Raw genomic sequence first — 18,447 nt, 5'->3', positions numbered from 1 at the left:
AAATGGGATTTGGGACAATGATAAAGAAAACAAGAATTCCAAACACTTAAAAATTCCATGGTGATTTTAATGAGTAAACAGAGGCTACAGATGCTATCAAGTTCTTAAAAAAATCAAACTTTGATTTGGTTCTGGAAAAGTATGATAATGAGGTACAACATATTCTGATAAAGGTGGCAGAACAGTTTAGACCTTGGAATAGAAAATACAGGCGTGAAATAATCTGTTGTAAGGGAAGACTCTGGTTAACTATCAGTTTTTTGTTTGTTTCTTTCCTTTTGTTTTTTTAGAACAGAAAGGTTTTAGCTGGAATGAATCAAAGACAAGCTGATGAATATGGCTCAATAAATGATCTGAATGCCATCCTACAGCAAATGTTTCACGTGCAAAAACAAGGGCATAGTGGAAGAGGCAGAATGAAAGCAGAGTAGTAAAATGCACCCATGAAAACAGTTTAAGAATCTGCTCAAATAAAAGGAAGCGGGAACAGACTAAAGCAAAACAATAAATAAAAACTAAGGCGACAGACAGCATCCATCCAAAGGCACACCAGAAAGGAACAGGCATCAGAAAGCAGGAGAGGACCAAGGACAGATTTCAAGGCTAACAGAGGAAAACAGGGAAAAGAGAACAGAGAGCAAACATGTAAACCAGAAACACTACAGAAAGACAGCTCCTGCTCAGGGAACACGGGAGACTAGACCTGTTTCTGGGAAAATGGCTTTAATGTTGGAGGAAAGGCAAGAAACTGAATAAAAAACATCTAGGAAAATTAAGAGGAAATTATTTAAAGGAGTACAATTTAAACTAGAACAACAGATAAACCAAAGTACAGAATGATAAAAGTAAATGGGAGAAGGAAAAGGAAGTCATAAATGTTCAGATCACCCTCAAAAATAGCATAAAATACACCAACGTTAGTGAAGTGGAAGTAAGTAATCTTTACATGAGATGCAGCATAAAGTTACAGATATGAGAATGAACTTAAACGTCAGTCTGCCAGTTTTGTCATTAACCATCACTGTGACCTTGAACAAATCACTTAATCTCTTTGGGACTTATTTACTGTTTCAAAAAAAAATGTGTGTATATATGAGGAGAAGGTCAAAAATGGGTGATCATTCTCTTTTCCTTCAGCTTACAGGAGGGAGAAAGACAGGAAAAGCATAGAACTCTTAAAGAAAGAATAAGGAAAAGAGAAAAAATGTTAAATGGGAAGAGTAACAATTAACAAGTTTTGCATAGTGCTTTACAACTTAAAAAGTGCTTTTATACATATGTGCTCACAGCAAGTTGAGAGGCAGAAGACAGATATCATTTAACACCATTTTACAAAGAAAGAACTGAGGCTCAGGAAGGTTAAGCAACTGGCTCAAGGACACAGAAACAGTGGCAGATCTAGGATCCAACCCAGATCTAACAGCAGCACAAAGTCGACTATCCTACATTTAGATGCCCTCCTGTGACTAACGTTTTACAGGTATTTTTGTGGCTTATTAGGTAACAGATAAGCAAAGAGCTATAAATGTGCAAAAACAAAACAAAATGAAACACACACACACACACTTTATTTTAAATTCCTTTAAAATTAAAGGAGTGACCTTATTTATATGTGAACTAATTCACTATACAAAATGTTTTCCTTTAAAAGCTCAACTTGCAACCTATTAAGACTCTTTTCAATCCACATGTAGCTCTTAAATTCTAAAGCACCATGTAAAAACCACTGAAGCACCAATATTCTCAGCCTTTCTGCACACAGACTTTGATCTTGAATTCTGGCACAGTTATTAAAACACTAAAGGAGCTGCTTCAATTCGTACATCCTGGATGCCGGGAGTGCAGAGAAAGCGGCGGGAGTAGACTCAGAAGGAAGTTATGCCTGGTTTTCTTTGTAACATCTAAGAGGACCGTCACCGCCACCTCTGCAGTAGTGAATAAAGTAACAGAATGTTCCTCATCCTATTCTTTGCTCTAAAAGCTGTACTCATCCAGAGCTGATAACTACAGTACTAAGAAATTTTAGGAATATAATCTGTGGCATATTGGTCTCAACCTAATCTATCAATCCTTTTCTTTATGTACTTCTTAAGTGAGCAGAGTAAGTTTTGAATGAAATTCTAAAAATATGTGTATGACTTCAGCATTTTTATTTTAACAGGCAATTCTTTTCTTCACTGTGGCTAAGAATCTCCAACTGAGTAACAGTTTGCTACTTTCCCATGATCCTTAGTCCTTTGCCTTCCTATGCTTCCTCTACCAGCGAGTAAAGGCACCTATGATTTCTTACAGAACACTACTCTTCACAAATTAGCAGACCAGGATCCCTCCCTACTGGCCATCACTGCAAGTTTTCTTGATAGAAGAAAGGGTGTGAGAAAGAATCAAGGATCAAAGGGCAGTTTAAGAGCAAAAGGGGGGGATCCCCCCAAAAGAACCAGAGAAAGTGGAAAAGAGCTTGTCACATGGGTGACTACAACCGTGTTCCCATTTTTCTATTATTACTTAGTTCTTCCCTTGTAGTTCCTCTTTTAAAGTAGTTGGACAACCTGTGGCCAGATAAGATGCCTTAAGCAGAAACCTGGGGGAAATCAAAGCCTCTACCGAATGAGCCGCAGGCAATTATATGTCATCTGATTATCAAGCACTGACACACACAAAGATCAAAGGGAATAACATGACTGAAAAAGAACATCAGAATCTTGGTCAGAAACCTGAATTTAAGTCCTGGAATGCTACACGATTTCCTTGTAACAAGTGAACTCACTTTCCTGGGGCTCACTGTTCTAATCTATAAACAGGAATACCACAGCAACAATCTACCTATTTTACAGAGTTGCTATTAAAATCTAAGTGGGAAAACACTACACATTGAGGCAAGTGACTTTTTAAATCACTACCATGTTGTAAAGGATGGTAAAATTCTTAAATGAAGGCCATCTCTGCAAGCACACATGGTACCCATACACTCTCAAGGGTTACTATGTTGAAATGAGCATGATTCAGGTGGATAACTATAACGTGGTTTTTCAGCCGCTACCTGAAATAAACATTGTACAGTCCCTCATCAAAAGTTTAGGTAGCCCGACAGTAACAACTACTCACCCACCAAATTTCAGTTTCAGTAGTATGTATGCTAAATAATCTACATGTTCTCATCCAATAACCCACCTGTGTGCCGTACAGTAAGAAAAAAGAAAAAAAAAAGGCATGGAGCTTGATATCTGAATCCCCCACATTATCCTAAGGTAGGCCTTGGACAAGCCTGAGCTGAATATCCTCAAACGTAAATTAGAAATGATACTACCTACTTCACAGGATTATCACGATCAGTCTGCACAGAAACTAATCTGGCGCCTAGCACACTGTGGTTGCTCCGTATTCACGGGTGAGCAAAAGCAGGTTTACGGTTGTGAGTATGTGAAACACAGTTCACTCTTGTGTTATTAATTTATCATCTGTATTACAACTGTAAACCTACTTCTGCCCACCCCTGCATGCTGGCTGGTAATCTGATACCTTCCCATTCCCCCAAAGCAAGTATTTCTGGGGTTTTTAGGAATAGTTAAATTACATCACTGAACATGCATGATTAACAAAACATCTCTCAGCTAAGAAGTACAATGAAAAGGATTCCCTAAGATCATTTATAGATCTTAAGATTACTTAAAATTACTGTTAAGTGTAAGATTGAATCTGAAGAGTTTAAAATCCACCCTTCCTTCAGCTAGTCCTTTATCACATAACCGTTCGTGTAGTCAAGTAATTTAAAACTTACACTACGGTTCCCTTCAGCCACTGAGGCACCTTAGGAAGGAGATGGCTATTTTCTAACTGCAGCTTCAAGAGAAGCAATGGCTGTAAGAGACAGGCTGACTGCTGTCCCCTCCCTGAAAAGGACAGGTGTAAACAGGAAAATAGGAAAGAGGACTGAGCTCACCGTGGAAAGCTAAATTAACGAGGGGAGGCAGATCAAGGAGGATTTAGGACATTATCTTCTTTGTGACTTCACCTTAAGCTTACGCCCCAACCATACACGTTGGTCAGTCTTCACAGAACAGTAAAATTAATATTCCCTCAAGCCAGCTCCCTTCCTACTCTGGGGTTCACGACCACACTCACATTTCAGACAAAGTTATTTTAAAACATATAAATGAAGTTCTCTATTAAAGACCAAGACTGAGATTGAACCAAGCCCCCTTTTTTCTTCCAGCTTACTACTAAGCCACTGTTCATTTTTTTGAGACTGCATGATATTAAGACATGTGCCTTCATCCAGCAATAAAGCAACTATATGTAAATCAGACTTCGCACTGTACTTTGCCCCCACAAAATTTTCATGTATAGAACTTTCTTAACTGTAGATGCTCAGCCTCTCCGACCACCTGGGAGTCATCCGTAACAATTACCAGAATAGATGGTCTGACCCGCACACAAAGAACAACTGGAAAGAGCTAGTGTGCACCCACCAACACCTAAGGGTGTGATGGTCTCCTAAAATAAGCTCTCGAAACTTACGGTATCAAATAGAGACTGATGAAGGAAGAGGGTGGAGCAGGGTGGCCTGAATGAACCTGGCTACAAAGAGAATGTTAAGATCTGGGAAAGAAAATGCAAAAGGACTGCAAGACAGCATTAAAGAGGAACGAGCCTACTGTTCATCCTACCGAGGAGGCAGGAGGCATCAGTAGGTAGAAACTGAAGACTCTGTTGGGGGGGGAAACGGCAGTAGTAAAGAGAAAACAAGTTTCACCAGGAGCCTTCACTCCTGCTTCAATTCCCTGTTTCCCCCCCCGAGGAAGCTACAAAAAAGTTCTTTTTCGACAGAGGGGTTAACAAAGCAAATAAAGGAAACCTATGCTAAAAATGTAACCTACCTACACTGAGGGGTCTGGAAACGGAAATACTTCTTTCCCGGCTGTGTAGTGGGTTTCAAAACAGCAGGGACCGAGTGAGGGGGAGGGGGCAGCCAAGCTCTTCCAGAAATGAGGACTCTTTGGGCTACACGCTGATTTTAAATTCACCTTTTCGTGGTCAGCGGGGCCATTCTTAACTGAACGGAGCATTCCGCTCTGCAGGTCAGAATCTGCCGAGTGGTTCAAAGACCAGAGAGCGGAGGAGCGAACGCAAGCACACGGCAGACGCAGAACCAGCCCTTCCTGGGGCAGTACTGTAACGTCCCCCACCGGGCGGCTGAAACTCCAACCGAGGCTGAAGTAATAGCGCAATGAGTGAGCGAGTGAGTTAGAGTGAGAGAGACAGAAGTTAAAGGAAGGGCCCTAAGTTCAGCCAGAAAACCATGCACGTAGACGGAGAAGTTTGCAAACAGACAGTAGGTTGGAAACAGCGGACACAGAGAAAGGGGCTAACTAGATAAACACCTCCTGTTGGATTCCATCCGTTCTCCTAACGGGGTGCTGCACAAAAAGATCGCCTTTCTACGGAGACACCGCGCCCCCTGCGCTAGGCAGCTCCCGTCGCGGGCAGGGGCTGAGCACGCACTTACTTTCGTCCGGCCATTGATTTTGTAGTTGCCCAGCTTCCCGTTACAGTGGCGGATCAGGTCGTCCATGCTGCTCATAAGCAGCCCAATGGTTTCGCAGCCGGGCTCCTTGCCCTCGATCCAGGTGATCTGATCGCCTCGGATGTCCTTGGACGAGTCGCTCTTCTGGCTGACCAGCTGGCCGTCCGTGAACTTGCCGGTGTCGTGCAGGGCGCGCACCTCCTCGCCGATCTGCTGCCCGGTCTCCTTGCCCAGGAAGTCGTCCACCACGCAGATGCCGTGCTTGTTCATGCACGGCACGATGTACTCCAGCGCCAGCTTCAGCGCCGGCAGCGGCTTCGTCTGCCCGTTGGGGCGCAGGCCGCCGCCGTGGCTCAGCCCCTCGCCCGGCGTGTTGCTCGGCGGGTACAGGTTCGCCTTCTCCTGGAACAGCGACGAGCGGCCCAGCGCCTCCTCCTTCGCGGGCTCCGCCTCGGCCGCCGTCGCCGCCGCCGCCGCCGGGCCCCGGCCGCCCGGCGCCGCGCGAGGCGGGGACGCGGCCGCCGCGGGCTTGGCCTTTGCCTTGGCTGCGTCCCCGGCGGCAGCGCTGTCCCGGCGCGGCGTCGCCTTCCGGGCCTCACTGGCCCCGCCGGCCCTGGGCGGCTGCACCGCGGAGGCCGGCGAGGGGCCGGCGTGCGGGTGCGGTCCCGCCCCGTGGCCGGGGGCGCCCTCGCCGCTCTGGCACACGAGCTTGTGCTTCTTCCAGTCCTGGCGCTGGTGCTCCTTGCTGCAGTAGAAGGAGCTGCGGCAGCGGCCGCAGCGCAGCAGGTTCTCCATCTTCCCGCACAGCTCGCAGTACTGCCGGTCTCGCTCGCTCTGGCTCATCCCGCCGGGCCCGCCGCTGTCATTGGCCATGGCGGCGGCGGCGGCAGCCGAACAGGAGGGGTGGCGGCCGGACGGCCTCGCCCGGGACAAGGGAGCGAGCGGAGTGGCAGGGCCCGTCACTGCGCCGTGCACTCGCCGCCCCCCGCCTGAGGGAGGCCGGCTCCCCACCGTCCGCCCGGACGCTTCCTCGTCTTCGGGCCCGGCAGCGCAGCGCCGGCTGCCGCCTCAGAGCCTCATCGCCCCCGCGAGCCGAGGGAGCGCGGCCTGCGCGACAGACAGCGACCTCCGCTCGGGCGCGCGAGCCCGAGCGCGCGAGCCCTGCCTCCTTGGCCGCCTCCGCGTCCCGGGCACCCAGCCGGCCTGTGGTGGAGCGCAGGGCGTGCGGGCGCCACTCGCTCTGCGCGCTCGGCACGTACACCACGGCCCTGCCGCGACCCTGGCGGGGGGCGCGCGAGGGCGGGGGCGGGGCGGGCCGGGGGGCGGGGCCGCGCACACGCGCTCGGCCGGCGGCGCCCCGGGCCTGCGCGCGGACGCCGAGGGGCGGGCCCGCGAGCCGCGGGAGGGCGGGGCCGCTCAGCGCTGCAGCCGGGGTAGCCGGACGCTCTCTCCACCTGCTGGGGGAGCGCGGCCGCGAAGTCGCGGTGGTAAGATGGCTGCTGTTTGTGTAACCCAGCGGTGTGTTGGGGGCGCGTTCTCCGCTAGTTTGCAAGGTGGCTCCTGCAGCCCTCGTTTTGCCCGGGAGAAAACAGAAATTCAGAGAAGTCAAGTCACTTGGCCAGTCTCACGCAGGACTGGGACTGATTCCAGGCCTTAGACTATCAGATTCCGAAGCAGCTTTTTCCATTACACCCAAACAGCCTCTGTTTCAGCAAGGTCTAAGATGGTGAAAAACACAAATTAGTATTGCTGCGGTGTTAATTCAAACTCTTGTGTCCCGTTTGGTAATTTAAAGGTATTGAAATTTGATATATTTTTACCACTTTAAACCCCTGTGAAATCTTGCCAAGTTTGATACCTCGCGAAGAAAAATATTTGGCTACTGAGTAAAAGTAATCAATGCTGATCGCAATATCCGCATTCAGGCACTTAAATTCAGTCTGATGGAACCACTCCTGAGAGTTGGATTTGGTAAAGGAGCATCACTACATTAATGACTTACTAATTTTTTAAAAAATCACTTAATAGAATCTGTGCTATTCTGATGCATGCAATTCTTTGCTTTGCAGAATATGAACATCTTACCAAAATAAGACAAGGTTGTTTCTTTCTGCATGTCATTTATTTTAAGAATAAAAAGAGCTGTGATTTTGGATTTTTTCAATCTGTATTAAACACCAGCTAATGTGGACAGTGCTGCGCTAGGCTTGTGTGTCATCCAAATAGACTGCAAATAGCTTCAGCAGCCCTGAGTGCTATAATGAGGTAAGAGCCTCGCACACTTACAAGAGCTGAAATGTGTAGGGCAGAGGCTGGAGAATATGAGGAATCATAGCCACTTTGTAGCATTAAAAAAACAAAACAAAACAAAACACTAGCCTGAATCTGAAAACATAAAACTTTCCCTCGACTCTACAGAACTGCAAAGTGTCCTTCTTAAATTCTGCTGTATGAATAAACAGTCTCCTAGGGCTCCTACCTGGTGAAAGAGGATAGTAATTCCAAGTAGCTTGGCCTCTGGGAGACTGAGGTAAGTAAGATACAGCTTCAAATTCCAGACCAAAATAAAATCCAACTATTGTAAAGAATCAAGACCGGAATCTATCTCAGCTGCGTATACAACTCTCCTAGAGCTTTATTTAATAAGTACCAAACTCTCCTTGGCACACAGATGAAGTGGTTATACTACAATACATGCGCACAAGAGATTGATTACCAGTCCAGTGCAGGACGGACTCGTAAACGAATAATGACAACCTGGAGTTGGGAGTAGGACCCTGGGAGGGGATGGTAACAAAGAAAAAGGTCCTGCTACCTCTGCCCTTTGCACTCATCAAGATTCCCAGGAAATCTAGAAAGTCTTAAAAGTTGCCCAGGAAAGCAAATTTTTAAAACATTTTTGGTACACATAAATTATGTAAGGTACAATTCCAAAACAAGTAAACTGTAATACTTCTTAGGCCTCCTTTTGCTATACGAGTGCTCCACAAACACTTGGTTTTTCTAAGTTTAGTTATTTGTAGGTAATAAAAGTAGGCAAAGGATTTCTTTAGGTATTTACTACTACATAGGTATTTGCATCTCTATGCTCTTTTTATGTATCTCCATTGATAGCTACTTAAAAGAATAAATGTTCATGTCGAAACCTTTGTTAGCTATTCTTTCGTTCCAATTAAGTATACAAAATCACAGACCAAACATGTGTATCTTGAAAATAATCAAATATAACAAAGTTTTCATGAACAGAACAGTCAAATATGAAGTATTTCAAATATTTACAAAGATTCACGACTTCAGAATTTTAACTTACGCTTAATAATCTGTGAACTAATCTGAAACAAGTGAAGTTTCACCAAACCATCTGCTGGCAATGCAACGGCCAATGACAAACTCAACAAGGTTCTGAACTCCATCAGCACTGTAGCTCTTGTCTATTCTGCCGTGCAAGTGTTGTAGAGGGTTCACACTTACATGGTGCTCATTGTTGTGTTCCAATCTCTGTTCTAAGCATTTTACAAATATTAACTCATGTAATCCTCATAACAACACTCCGAGCTGATAGGATTACTAAGCCCATTTACAGAAAATGAAACAAGAGCAAGACAATTAGTGTCCCTCCCTTTAAGTTAGAGGATCAGTAGCACTAGGCTTGTTACCTAATACTCTGGGGAGAACAAAGGCTCGTGTCTCCCACAGCCAGAATTACTCCCATAGCCAGAAAAATTTTTGCTGCCCCCCATCCTAATCAATCTTAGAAGCTGAAGGATGAGTTAAAGTGCTATCGTTTTCTCATCACACCAACTGGGAACAAAGCTAACTGAGCACCTATTTGGCTTCCCTTTGCTCTTCTGGTGATGTTTAAACTATAAAGCAGTGACCACTGAGGAACTGACAAGAGATTTACTAAAAGAGGCAAAGCTGAGATTTCATGCAATCCAGATGAGTGAGGGAATGATGACTTGAAGAAAACCCAGTGAAAAGAATTACCTTAAAGGGACTAGACCTATATCTCTTTTAAAGATGTGTTAAAAATAAGAGAGTATCTGTTCTGCTTAGGAAATCAAATATCTGATTGTTAGCTAGTGACCTCTTGCTTCCTCATCTGAAAATCTCGTTTTAATATGTTACAGGGAAGAGAAAAATCACGAGCATAGGCATACCACCAAGATAAACAGGAAGATGATCTTGGAGTTCTGGGAAAAACAACTGAAAATCTGAGCCGTTTTCTAACTATAGTGTTGGGACACGCACAGGTAGGTGTCGTCGGGAAACAACGCCTGGTCTCTGTACTGGGGGTTCTGCCAGACGCACGCAGGAGCTGTGTGCTTCCCCACGTACGTGGGACCAGCTTTACTGTTCATTAAGGTGGCTTTCCTATAAAAACAAAATGATTAAATAGGCTTTCTGTGTATTCAGGGAAATGTATCACCCAACTTTTTGAGCTTCCCATTTAAAAATTACCCACTAGTCCAGTTAAAAATAGATCACCTTATCTCAGGAAATATAACAAAACTTTACAACCATTTCTCATTACAGTGAATTTTTTATGACCAACTCGGGACCTCTATAGTATGTGTTAAGGTAATTACACAAAGTTTTTTCCCTAACAAACATTGCCTTCATGTTGAACTGCCTTTTAGTGTTTAGCGTATTGCAATTAGTCACTTACACCAACCAATTCTGGAGACAGCTAAATAATTTTTTCTGTAACTTTATCTGGTGAAAAAATGTGAATATGTACAAAAATAGAGATAGTAGCATTATCAACCTCAATCTGAATTATTTCAACCATTATCAACATTTTTACATTTCTATCCCCCGTTTTGCCTTTTTTTAATTTAATACTTTATTGAGATATAATTGACATAGAGCATCGTATTAGTTTTATGTACATAACAATGATTTGGTATATGTAAATACTATGAAATAAGTTAACATCCGCTACCTCATATATGACGTTTTTTCCTTTGTGTTGAAAACTTAAGATTTGTTCTCTCAGCAACTTCCACATAACAATTACATATTGGTAACTTTTGTCACCATGCTGTAAGTAGATCCTCAAGACCTATTTATCTCATAACTGGAAGTTTGTACCTTTTGACCCCCCCTGCCCATTTCACCCCCTCCCAACCCCTGTCTCTGATAATCACCGATTTGTTCCATCTGTGAGTTCAGTTCCTTTCTTTTCTTTTAGATTCATGTAGATGTGAGGTTATATGCTATTTGTCTATCTCTGTCTGATTTGCTTCCCTTGGCCTAATGCCCCACCTGCCTCCACCTGCTGGCTGCTTGTTGGGCTCAGTCACTGAAAGAGCCTCTGATGGTGCGTGACTTGTGGGAGGTAGTTCGTCCCTCCCAATGCTCAGCTGCTGCATGTGGGTGTGGGGCCAGTCCTTTCTGCCACTCCACCCTTATTAGTTTCTTTGTGGCTTCTTCTGTAAATCCTTGGTTATAAGACTTCTGTTCAGCTAGTCTTCCATTGGTTATTCAGGGTGGTTGTTCTATAACTTAGTTGTAATTCTGGTTTAGGTCCTGGGAAGAGGTGAGTGTAACTTCTACCTACTCTGCCACCATCTTGGATCCAAAGACAACTTCTTTATATATTTTGGAAATTAGTTTCTTATCATAAATATGGTATGCACATATTTTCTTCCATTCTGTAGGTAGCTTTTAAATTTAATTATTGTTTATTTTGCTGTGCAGCTTTTCAGTTTAATGTAGTCCCACTTGCTTATTTTAGTTTTTGTTGCCTGTGCTCTTGGTGACTTCTACAAGAAATCATTGCCTAGACACATGCCAAGGATCTTTTCCCCCGTTTTCTTCAAAGTTTTATTGTTTCAGGTCTTACATTTAAATCTTCAAGTTAATTTTTGTGAGTGGTAAAAGATGGGGGTCCAGTTTCATATTTTTGCATATAGATATTCAGTTTCCACAGAATGATTTATTGAAGAGACTGCTCTTTCCCCACTGTGTTTTCTTGGGACCCCTGTCAAAAATTAGTTGACCATATGTGTGAGTGATTATTTCTGGACACTATTTTGGTCCATTGATCTATATACCTGTTTTTATGCCAGTACTATACTGATTTGATTACTATAGCTTTGTCATATAGCTTGAAATCAGGGATTGTGATGTCTCCAGCTTTATTCTTCTTGCTCATCATTTTCTTTCTTTTCTTTTTTTTTGGTCTTTTTGCTTTTGAGAGTCTTTTTTAGTTCCATACCAATGTTAGGATCTTTTTTTCTATTTCTGTGAAAAGTGCCATTAGAATTTTGGTAGGGTTTATATTGTATCTGTAACTTTAGGTAGTATGGACATTTTCACTATTTCTTTCAAGAATACAAAATATCTTTTCACTTATTCATGTTTTCTTTAATTTGTTTTATCAATGTCTTACAGTTTTCAGCTTACAAGTCTTTCATCTCTGCCTAAAATTATACCTAAGTATTTTATTGTTTTCAATGTTTTTGTAAATATGATTGTTTTCTTAATTTCTTTCAGATAGTTCATTGTTCTTGTATAGAAATGCAACTGAATTCTGTATGTTGAGTTTTGTATTCTGCAACTGTACTGAATTCATTGATTAATTCTGACAGTTTTTAATGGAATCTTTAGGGTTTTCTACATATAATATCATGTCATCTGTGAACAGAAATAATTTTACTTCTTCCTTTCCAATTTGAATGCCTTCCATTTATTTCTTTTATTTTTTGCTTAATTGCTCTGGCAAGGACTTCCAGTGTTATGTTGAATAGAAGTGGTGAGAGTGCGCATCCCTGTCTATTTCCTGATCTTGGACCAAAGAATTACAACATTTTACTGTTGTATATAATGTTAGTTGTGGTCTTGTCATTTTGGTTTTTTATTATGCTGAGGAACATTCCTTCCATATCTAATTTGTTGAGCATTTTTTATTATGAAAAAATATTGTATTTCATCAAATTCTTTTTTCTGCAACTCTTGAGATCATCATATGATTTTTATCTTTTATTCTATTAATATGGTGTATCAAATGTATTGATCTGCATATATCAAATCATCCTTGCATCCCAGGAATACATCCTACTTGCTCATGGTGAATGATTCTTTTAATGTGCTGTTTAATTCATTTTGCTAATATATTGTTGAGAATTTTTGCATATATGTTCTTCAGGGATATTGGCCTGTAGTTTTCTTGTAGTATCTGTCTAGCTTTGGTGTCAGGGTAATGCTGGCCTCATGCAATGAATTTGGAAGCATTCCCTCCTGTTCTATTTTATAAAAGAGTTTGAGAAGGATTGGCATTAACTTTTCATTAAATGTTTGGTAGGATTCACCCATGGAACCACCTGGTACTGCACATTTCCTTCTTGGGTAGTTTTTGATGACCGATTCAGTCTGTGTACCCCTTATTGGTATGTTTAGATTTTCTATTCATGATTTAGTCTTTCTATATTTCAGGTAGGTTGTATGTTTCTAGGAATTTATCCATTTCTTCTAGGTTTTCCAATTTGTTGGCCTATACTTGTTCTTGGAAGCTTCTCATATACTTCGTATTTCTTTGGTATCAGTTGTAAAGTCTGCCCTACTTCTTTTTATAAAATAAGCAGATTTATGTATGTTTTCTACTTCCTCTTCCTTTGTACAAAGGAAGCTTCTCCGTACTGTTTGAGACTTTACTTTTTACTTAGTATATCTTGTACATCACTTCTTAGAGATCTCCCTCATTTTTTATTCCAACTTATGGGTCTCCGTAATGTGACTGTCCCATAGTTTATTGAACCAGCCCCGTATATTTGAACATTTAGGTAGCTTCCCGATATCGGTAAGTTGTATTTTCTCTCTTTTTCTTTCCTGAACCATTTAGCTAAAGACTGATCGGCTTTGTGGATCTTAAAAAATCAATTTGGGTTTCATTGATTCTCTCTATTGTTTGCCTTTTCTAGTTCATTGATTTCTGGTATTATTGGAACAATTTCCTTTTAACATACACTCGATTTAATTTGCTGGTTTTTTTCTGGTTAGTTAAGATGAAACCTTGGATGAATGATTTTAGAACTTTCTTCTTTTCTAACGTGAGCACTTAAAGGTATAAATTCCTCTCTAAATATTACATTCTCTACAATCCAGATATGTTAATATTACCTGTTTTAGTTTTCATTCAGTAAAATATGTATTTAGAAACATGCTGTTTAATTTTCAGATATTTGGAACTCCCAGACATCTTTCTGCCATTGATTTTTAACTTAATTCCATTTTGGTGAGAGAACATAATTCTGTTTGATTTCAATCCTCTTTCAATTTATTGAGACTTATTTTATGACCCAGCATGTGGTCTATCCTGTTGAATATCCATGTGTCCTTGAAAAAGGAGTGTTTCTTAGATGTCAGTTCGGTCAGGTTAACTGATAGGGTTCAAGTCTTCTACATTCTCCAGCTATAGTTAGGGATTTTTCTTGATCTCTCTGTTCTGAGAGTTTTTGCTTTGAGAGTTATTTCGATGTTCTGTTATTCAGTTGTTACTCATCTACAATTGAAATTGTTATGTCTTACAAGTGAATTGATATTTTCATCTTTAGGAAATACGTCTCTTGATTCCTTTTAGTTCTACCTGCCCAAGGTCTACTTTGATATTAATATAGCAACCTTAACACTCTTACAGTTAGCGCTTGCACGGTACATCATCTTCATCTTTGTGATTGCGCCTCTGTACTTCAGGCACGCTCTTAGAGATAGACTATGGTTAGATCTTGCTTTTATATCCAGTCTGATGTTCACTTCATCTCACTGAAATACATAGACTAGGGGGTTAGCGACCATTTTCTATAAACAGAGTAAACTGGTTTTTGTTACAACTTCTCCACTCTGCCCTTGCAGTGTGAAAACAGCTATAGAAAAATACACAAACACATGTAAGAGGCCCATTTATTTACAAAAACAGGAGGCTCGGTCTGCTGCTTCTGCTGCTTCTGCTTCTCCCCCTGCTTGTTTGGGCTTGCTCCTGCTTCCCCCCCCCGCCCCCCCCGCCCCGATTCTCCTTTTTCTTTTCTTCCTCTTCCTTCCTCTGCCTCTTCACTTCTCCTTCTCCTTGTCTTTTTTTGGTGGTATATAGTGTGTTTTCCTGGTACATTCTCTTTGTAAGTATCACGAACTTCCATAAAGACTTGTTTAGTATAAGTCTGGCTGGGGGAAAAAAATTCTTTTAGCATTTGTTTACCTCAAAAGTCTTATTCTGAAAAATATTTTTTGCTGGATATAGATTTCTAGGTCGAGAGTTTTTCTCTTAGCAAAATAAAGATGTCATTCTAGTATCTCCTGTCCCCACTGTTCCCGATGACATTCTTTGAAAATTCTTATCTTTGGCCCACTGCTGTTGTGGTTTGTTTTCCAAATACTTTTTAAAAGTTTATCCGTTTTCACCAATTTTATGGGGACAGAACTTGGTATTGTTTATTTTGTTTTAATTCTAATTAAGATTTATTGAGCTTTGTGGACAGGAATGATTTCAGTTTCATCAAATTAGAAAATATTTTGGATATTGTTCCTTCAAGTATGATTTTGCTCCCACTTTTCCGAGATTCACATTGTACATAGATTAGACTGTTCAATATTATCCCACAGGTCACTGAAGTTTTTTTATTTCTCCAGTCTTTTCCCCGCTCTGAGCTCCCATTTGAAAGTATTTCTATTACTGTATCTTCAGATGTGTGATCTTTTCTTTTGCAATGTAATCCTGTAACCCCATCTGGCGAATTATTTTCCTTTCAGCTATGTCATCTTTTTCAGGTCTGGAATTTTTTATCTAATTCCACATTTCTGGGTCTGATGCAATTGGACCAATTTTTCTTTGCTTATGGAGCAATAATCCCTCCTTCTTTGCATGTATGGCAGTTTTTAATTGGATTTTGAACATTGTGAATAATTTATTGTTGAGTGCTAGATTTTGTTGGCTTTGTTAAAGAGGGTTGGATTTATTCTGGCATAAAGTTATATATATTTTTGAAGCTTAAAAAAAAGATTTGTATATTTCTCTTGAGGAGTCCAATGCGGTTTAATTGTGTTAGTTATTTTATAAGTAATTTTATCTTTATGCCTGGTGGTTCTAAGGCTTCTTATTTTGTCTTTGGAATCTAGTGATTTTTTCCAAGATATGTCTCTGAGTTTATAGTAGGTCATTTTCTCGATATATATGGTGTGCTCTGTCAATATTTAAGTTTTCTTGCTTCTGGAAAGTTATTTTTAAAATTTTACACACTAATTTTGTTCCATTGTTTTATTTCTCTCCTTCAAAAATTCCAAGTATGTGTATGTTTAATTTTTGTGTGTGTCTGTTCTCTATTCCCATCACATCCTCTCTGATCCCTTTTAAAATGTCTTTAATCCAGTTTCATTCTCTTGCTGTTTTATTCACTTTCTCCAATGATGCTTAGTCGATTTTTACTTGAATTCCTTCTTCCTTGGACACCTTAGAGTTTATCCTCCAGCTTTTAGACACATGTCTTTTTCTCCAGTTACCTTCCTGAGTTTGTTCAATTCTTGTTGCATTTTCCCCAGGGCTTTAAATTTGTATTTTATTTTATTGTGGTCTATATCTAGTGTTAGTCTTTGAATTTATGATTCTAAGTTTTTAAAAACGATCTTTCTATGTTTGTTTGAGATAGATAATTCAGTGAAGAGTTTTGCATTAGAGTGTACTATTTTGTGGTTGTTTTGAGGGGGAAGAATTTCGATCAGCTGATATGATTCAAAGTGGGTTTTTTTGTATTTGTGTTCTTATAGTTGCTGTGTATGGAGTTGGTTTAATTTTTTGCTGTTCCTAGGCATTTTATGGACAATATGAATACCCAATTCAGCCAAGACATGAAAGTACAGTTTTAAAGAGAAAGTATATGCGTCTGATAATTTTGGGGGGTGAAAGTGTTGGTGAGCCCTATTTTTCATGTTCCTCATTTTAACTTTCATCTCTCCCCTCACTGTAGTGTCTCCAAGGGGCACCGTCTTCTCTGTGTTCATCTAATTCTGTCAGAAGAAATGCTGTTTGCAAGGCCCTCTCGTCCCAGTCCACTTCAAGCTTCTTCCGTGTACTTGGGACCTCTTACACGTGAGTTTTAACACACTGTGTTGATCATTTTATTACTCGGGTGATTTTTGTCTATGCTTTGTTTAATTCCCTTGCTCCCCTCTTTTATTTTACACGGAGTTGTTGAAACTATACTTCCCTACCTTTAGCACTCGCAGACTTGTGGAGCAGGAGTTCTGTTGGAATTTGGTGTTTACTTCTGTTCTTACAGGTCATTTGAAGTTTAAGTTGTTCCCTGTCTCCTGTTAATCTAAAGGCTGGGTCAAATACGGGGTTTTCCCATATTTTCTAAAATCGTTACAGATTTTGGGAGGCTGTATAGACAGATTCTGACTCGGGCTTCTGGCATCATGTCCCAGCCCTGAAAGTTCTATTAGCAGTCAGCGGTCCGTGGTGATTCTTGAGCGTGTGGGCCGTGAAAGCTCCAGAGCAGTAGTCAACATTGTCGTATATGGGAAGGTTCCGCAGACTTTCTCTGTAAAGGCCCAACATGAAATAGTTTAGGCCTTTAGGGCCATACTATTACTGTGGGCCAGCACCTCCACCGTTGTACCGTAAGTACAGCCGGAGACAAGCCGCCATGTGAGAGTGCCCATGGATCTAGAAATGCTATGGCAAAAATAGACAGTGGGTCAGATAGGGCCCATGGGCCTCAGTTTGCCAACCCCTAGAAAATGGCTTCAGAGCACTTAAAACCAACTACAAAATGTCAGATGGTTCTACAGGAAACTCAGAGACTGTATTAGTAAAGTAGTAATTTGATTTCTTTGGAGTTTCTCATTACATATAAAAAAAAACCAACCCAGCTTGTATCCTTCATCAAATAAGCAAAATGATATCTATCTTAAGACTTTCTGATAGAACAAGTATGACCACAGATACTCTTTAATGATGGAAACAGGTTCACGATGTATTGTTATATAAGACATTTCAGCGTTCAGTGAATACTTGTTGAATGAGTAAGTCTTCAAAGCTGATTACGAAACAGTATTAACATGTGATCTCGAACGGCCGAAGGGATGTTTATCACGATGTTGGTAGTGATTATGTTCCGATGATATGGTCATGTACAAGTTCTGTTTCCTTCTTCAACGTTCCTTATTTGGCAACCATCCTACAATAAATATATACAATATTTGCTAAATATAATTATTTTGATCTAAAAAACAAACAATAATAGAATTCGTTGTTGTTAATGGAATAATAGTGTTAAAATACTAAAAAGACTTAAAAGCAAAAGATTTTTCGTAGGTGGTCACAAAAAGTTGATGAAATTATTGGAGGCAGTATGACCCAGTGGAAAGAGATGGATTTTGGAGTAAGAGCTGAGTTAAAACTCAAACTCCCTTAATATTTATATGATATGTGACACCATCCTGAGTCTTAGTTTACCCATCGGTAAAGAGGAAATAATGTGCTCGGCCTCACTCTTGTTAAACGAGTTGAAAGATATAATTTGCACGACTAATTAAAAGTGCTCCATAAAGCACATTTACACTCCACTAGCTTTCCAAGCTAATTCATTAGACCCACTTTCAAAAATTTGTTTTAAGCTGAATTTCTGCCTTTTTTCTATAATCACATGAAAAGTCTTTCTCTAAATTTCTTTACTGCACAACGCTCATATGTGATCTCAAGGCTGTGCAATCAAAGAATAGTACAAAGTAAGACCCAGCACCCTTCTAGAAAATGCTCCCTGTGCACTTCCTACCATCACCGTCACCATGTAATGTACATGGCAGAAGGGAATAGTTTCGTATTTTGAATCTTTTCACAGAAATGGGATCATACTCTAGGCATCAGTCTGTAAATAGCTTTTTTGCCAGACCATTGCTCTTCACGCTCACTGGTAAAATCACTTAGA

The 18,447-nt window shown here is 41.0% G+C and overlaps 1 protein-coding gene across 2 annotated transcripts in view; it reads right to left on the bottom strand.

Annotated features, from left to right (window-relative positions):
* EGLN1 (egl-9 family hypoxia inducible factor 1) overlaps positions 1-6,802 on the bottom strand; it is a 47,263-nt gene extending 40,461 nt beyond the window's left edge. Inside the window, exon 1 of one of the 2 annotated variants that reach the window (XM_053912812.2) lies at positions 5,507-6,802. In XM_053912812.2, coding sequence (XP_053768787.1) covers positions 5,507-6,397 — 891 coding nt within the window. In that variant the 5' untranslated portion in view covers positions 6,398-6,802. The remainder of the gene's footprint in view (positions 1-5,506) is intronic. The other variant, XM_045196363.3, reaches the window with a different exon arrangement.
* Between the last annotated feature and the right edge of the window lie 11,645 nt (positions 6,803-18,447).

Source organism: Desmodus rotundus, chromosome 10 (genome assembly GCF_022682495.2).
Source record: "Desmodus rotundus isolate HL8 chromosome 10, HLdesRot8A.1, whole genome shotgun sequence".
Classification (NCBI taxonomy): Eukaryota; Metazoa; Chordata; class Mammalia; order Chiroptera; family Phyllostomidae; genus Desmodus; species Desmodus rotundus.
The sequence above is the reverse complement of the archived record's forward strand: the minus strand, read 5'-3'. Positions and strand labels throughout refer to the sequence as shown.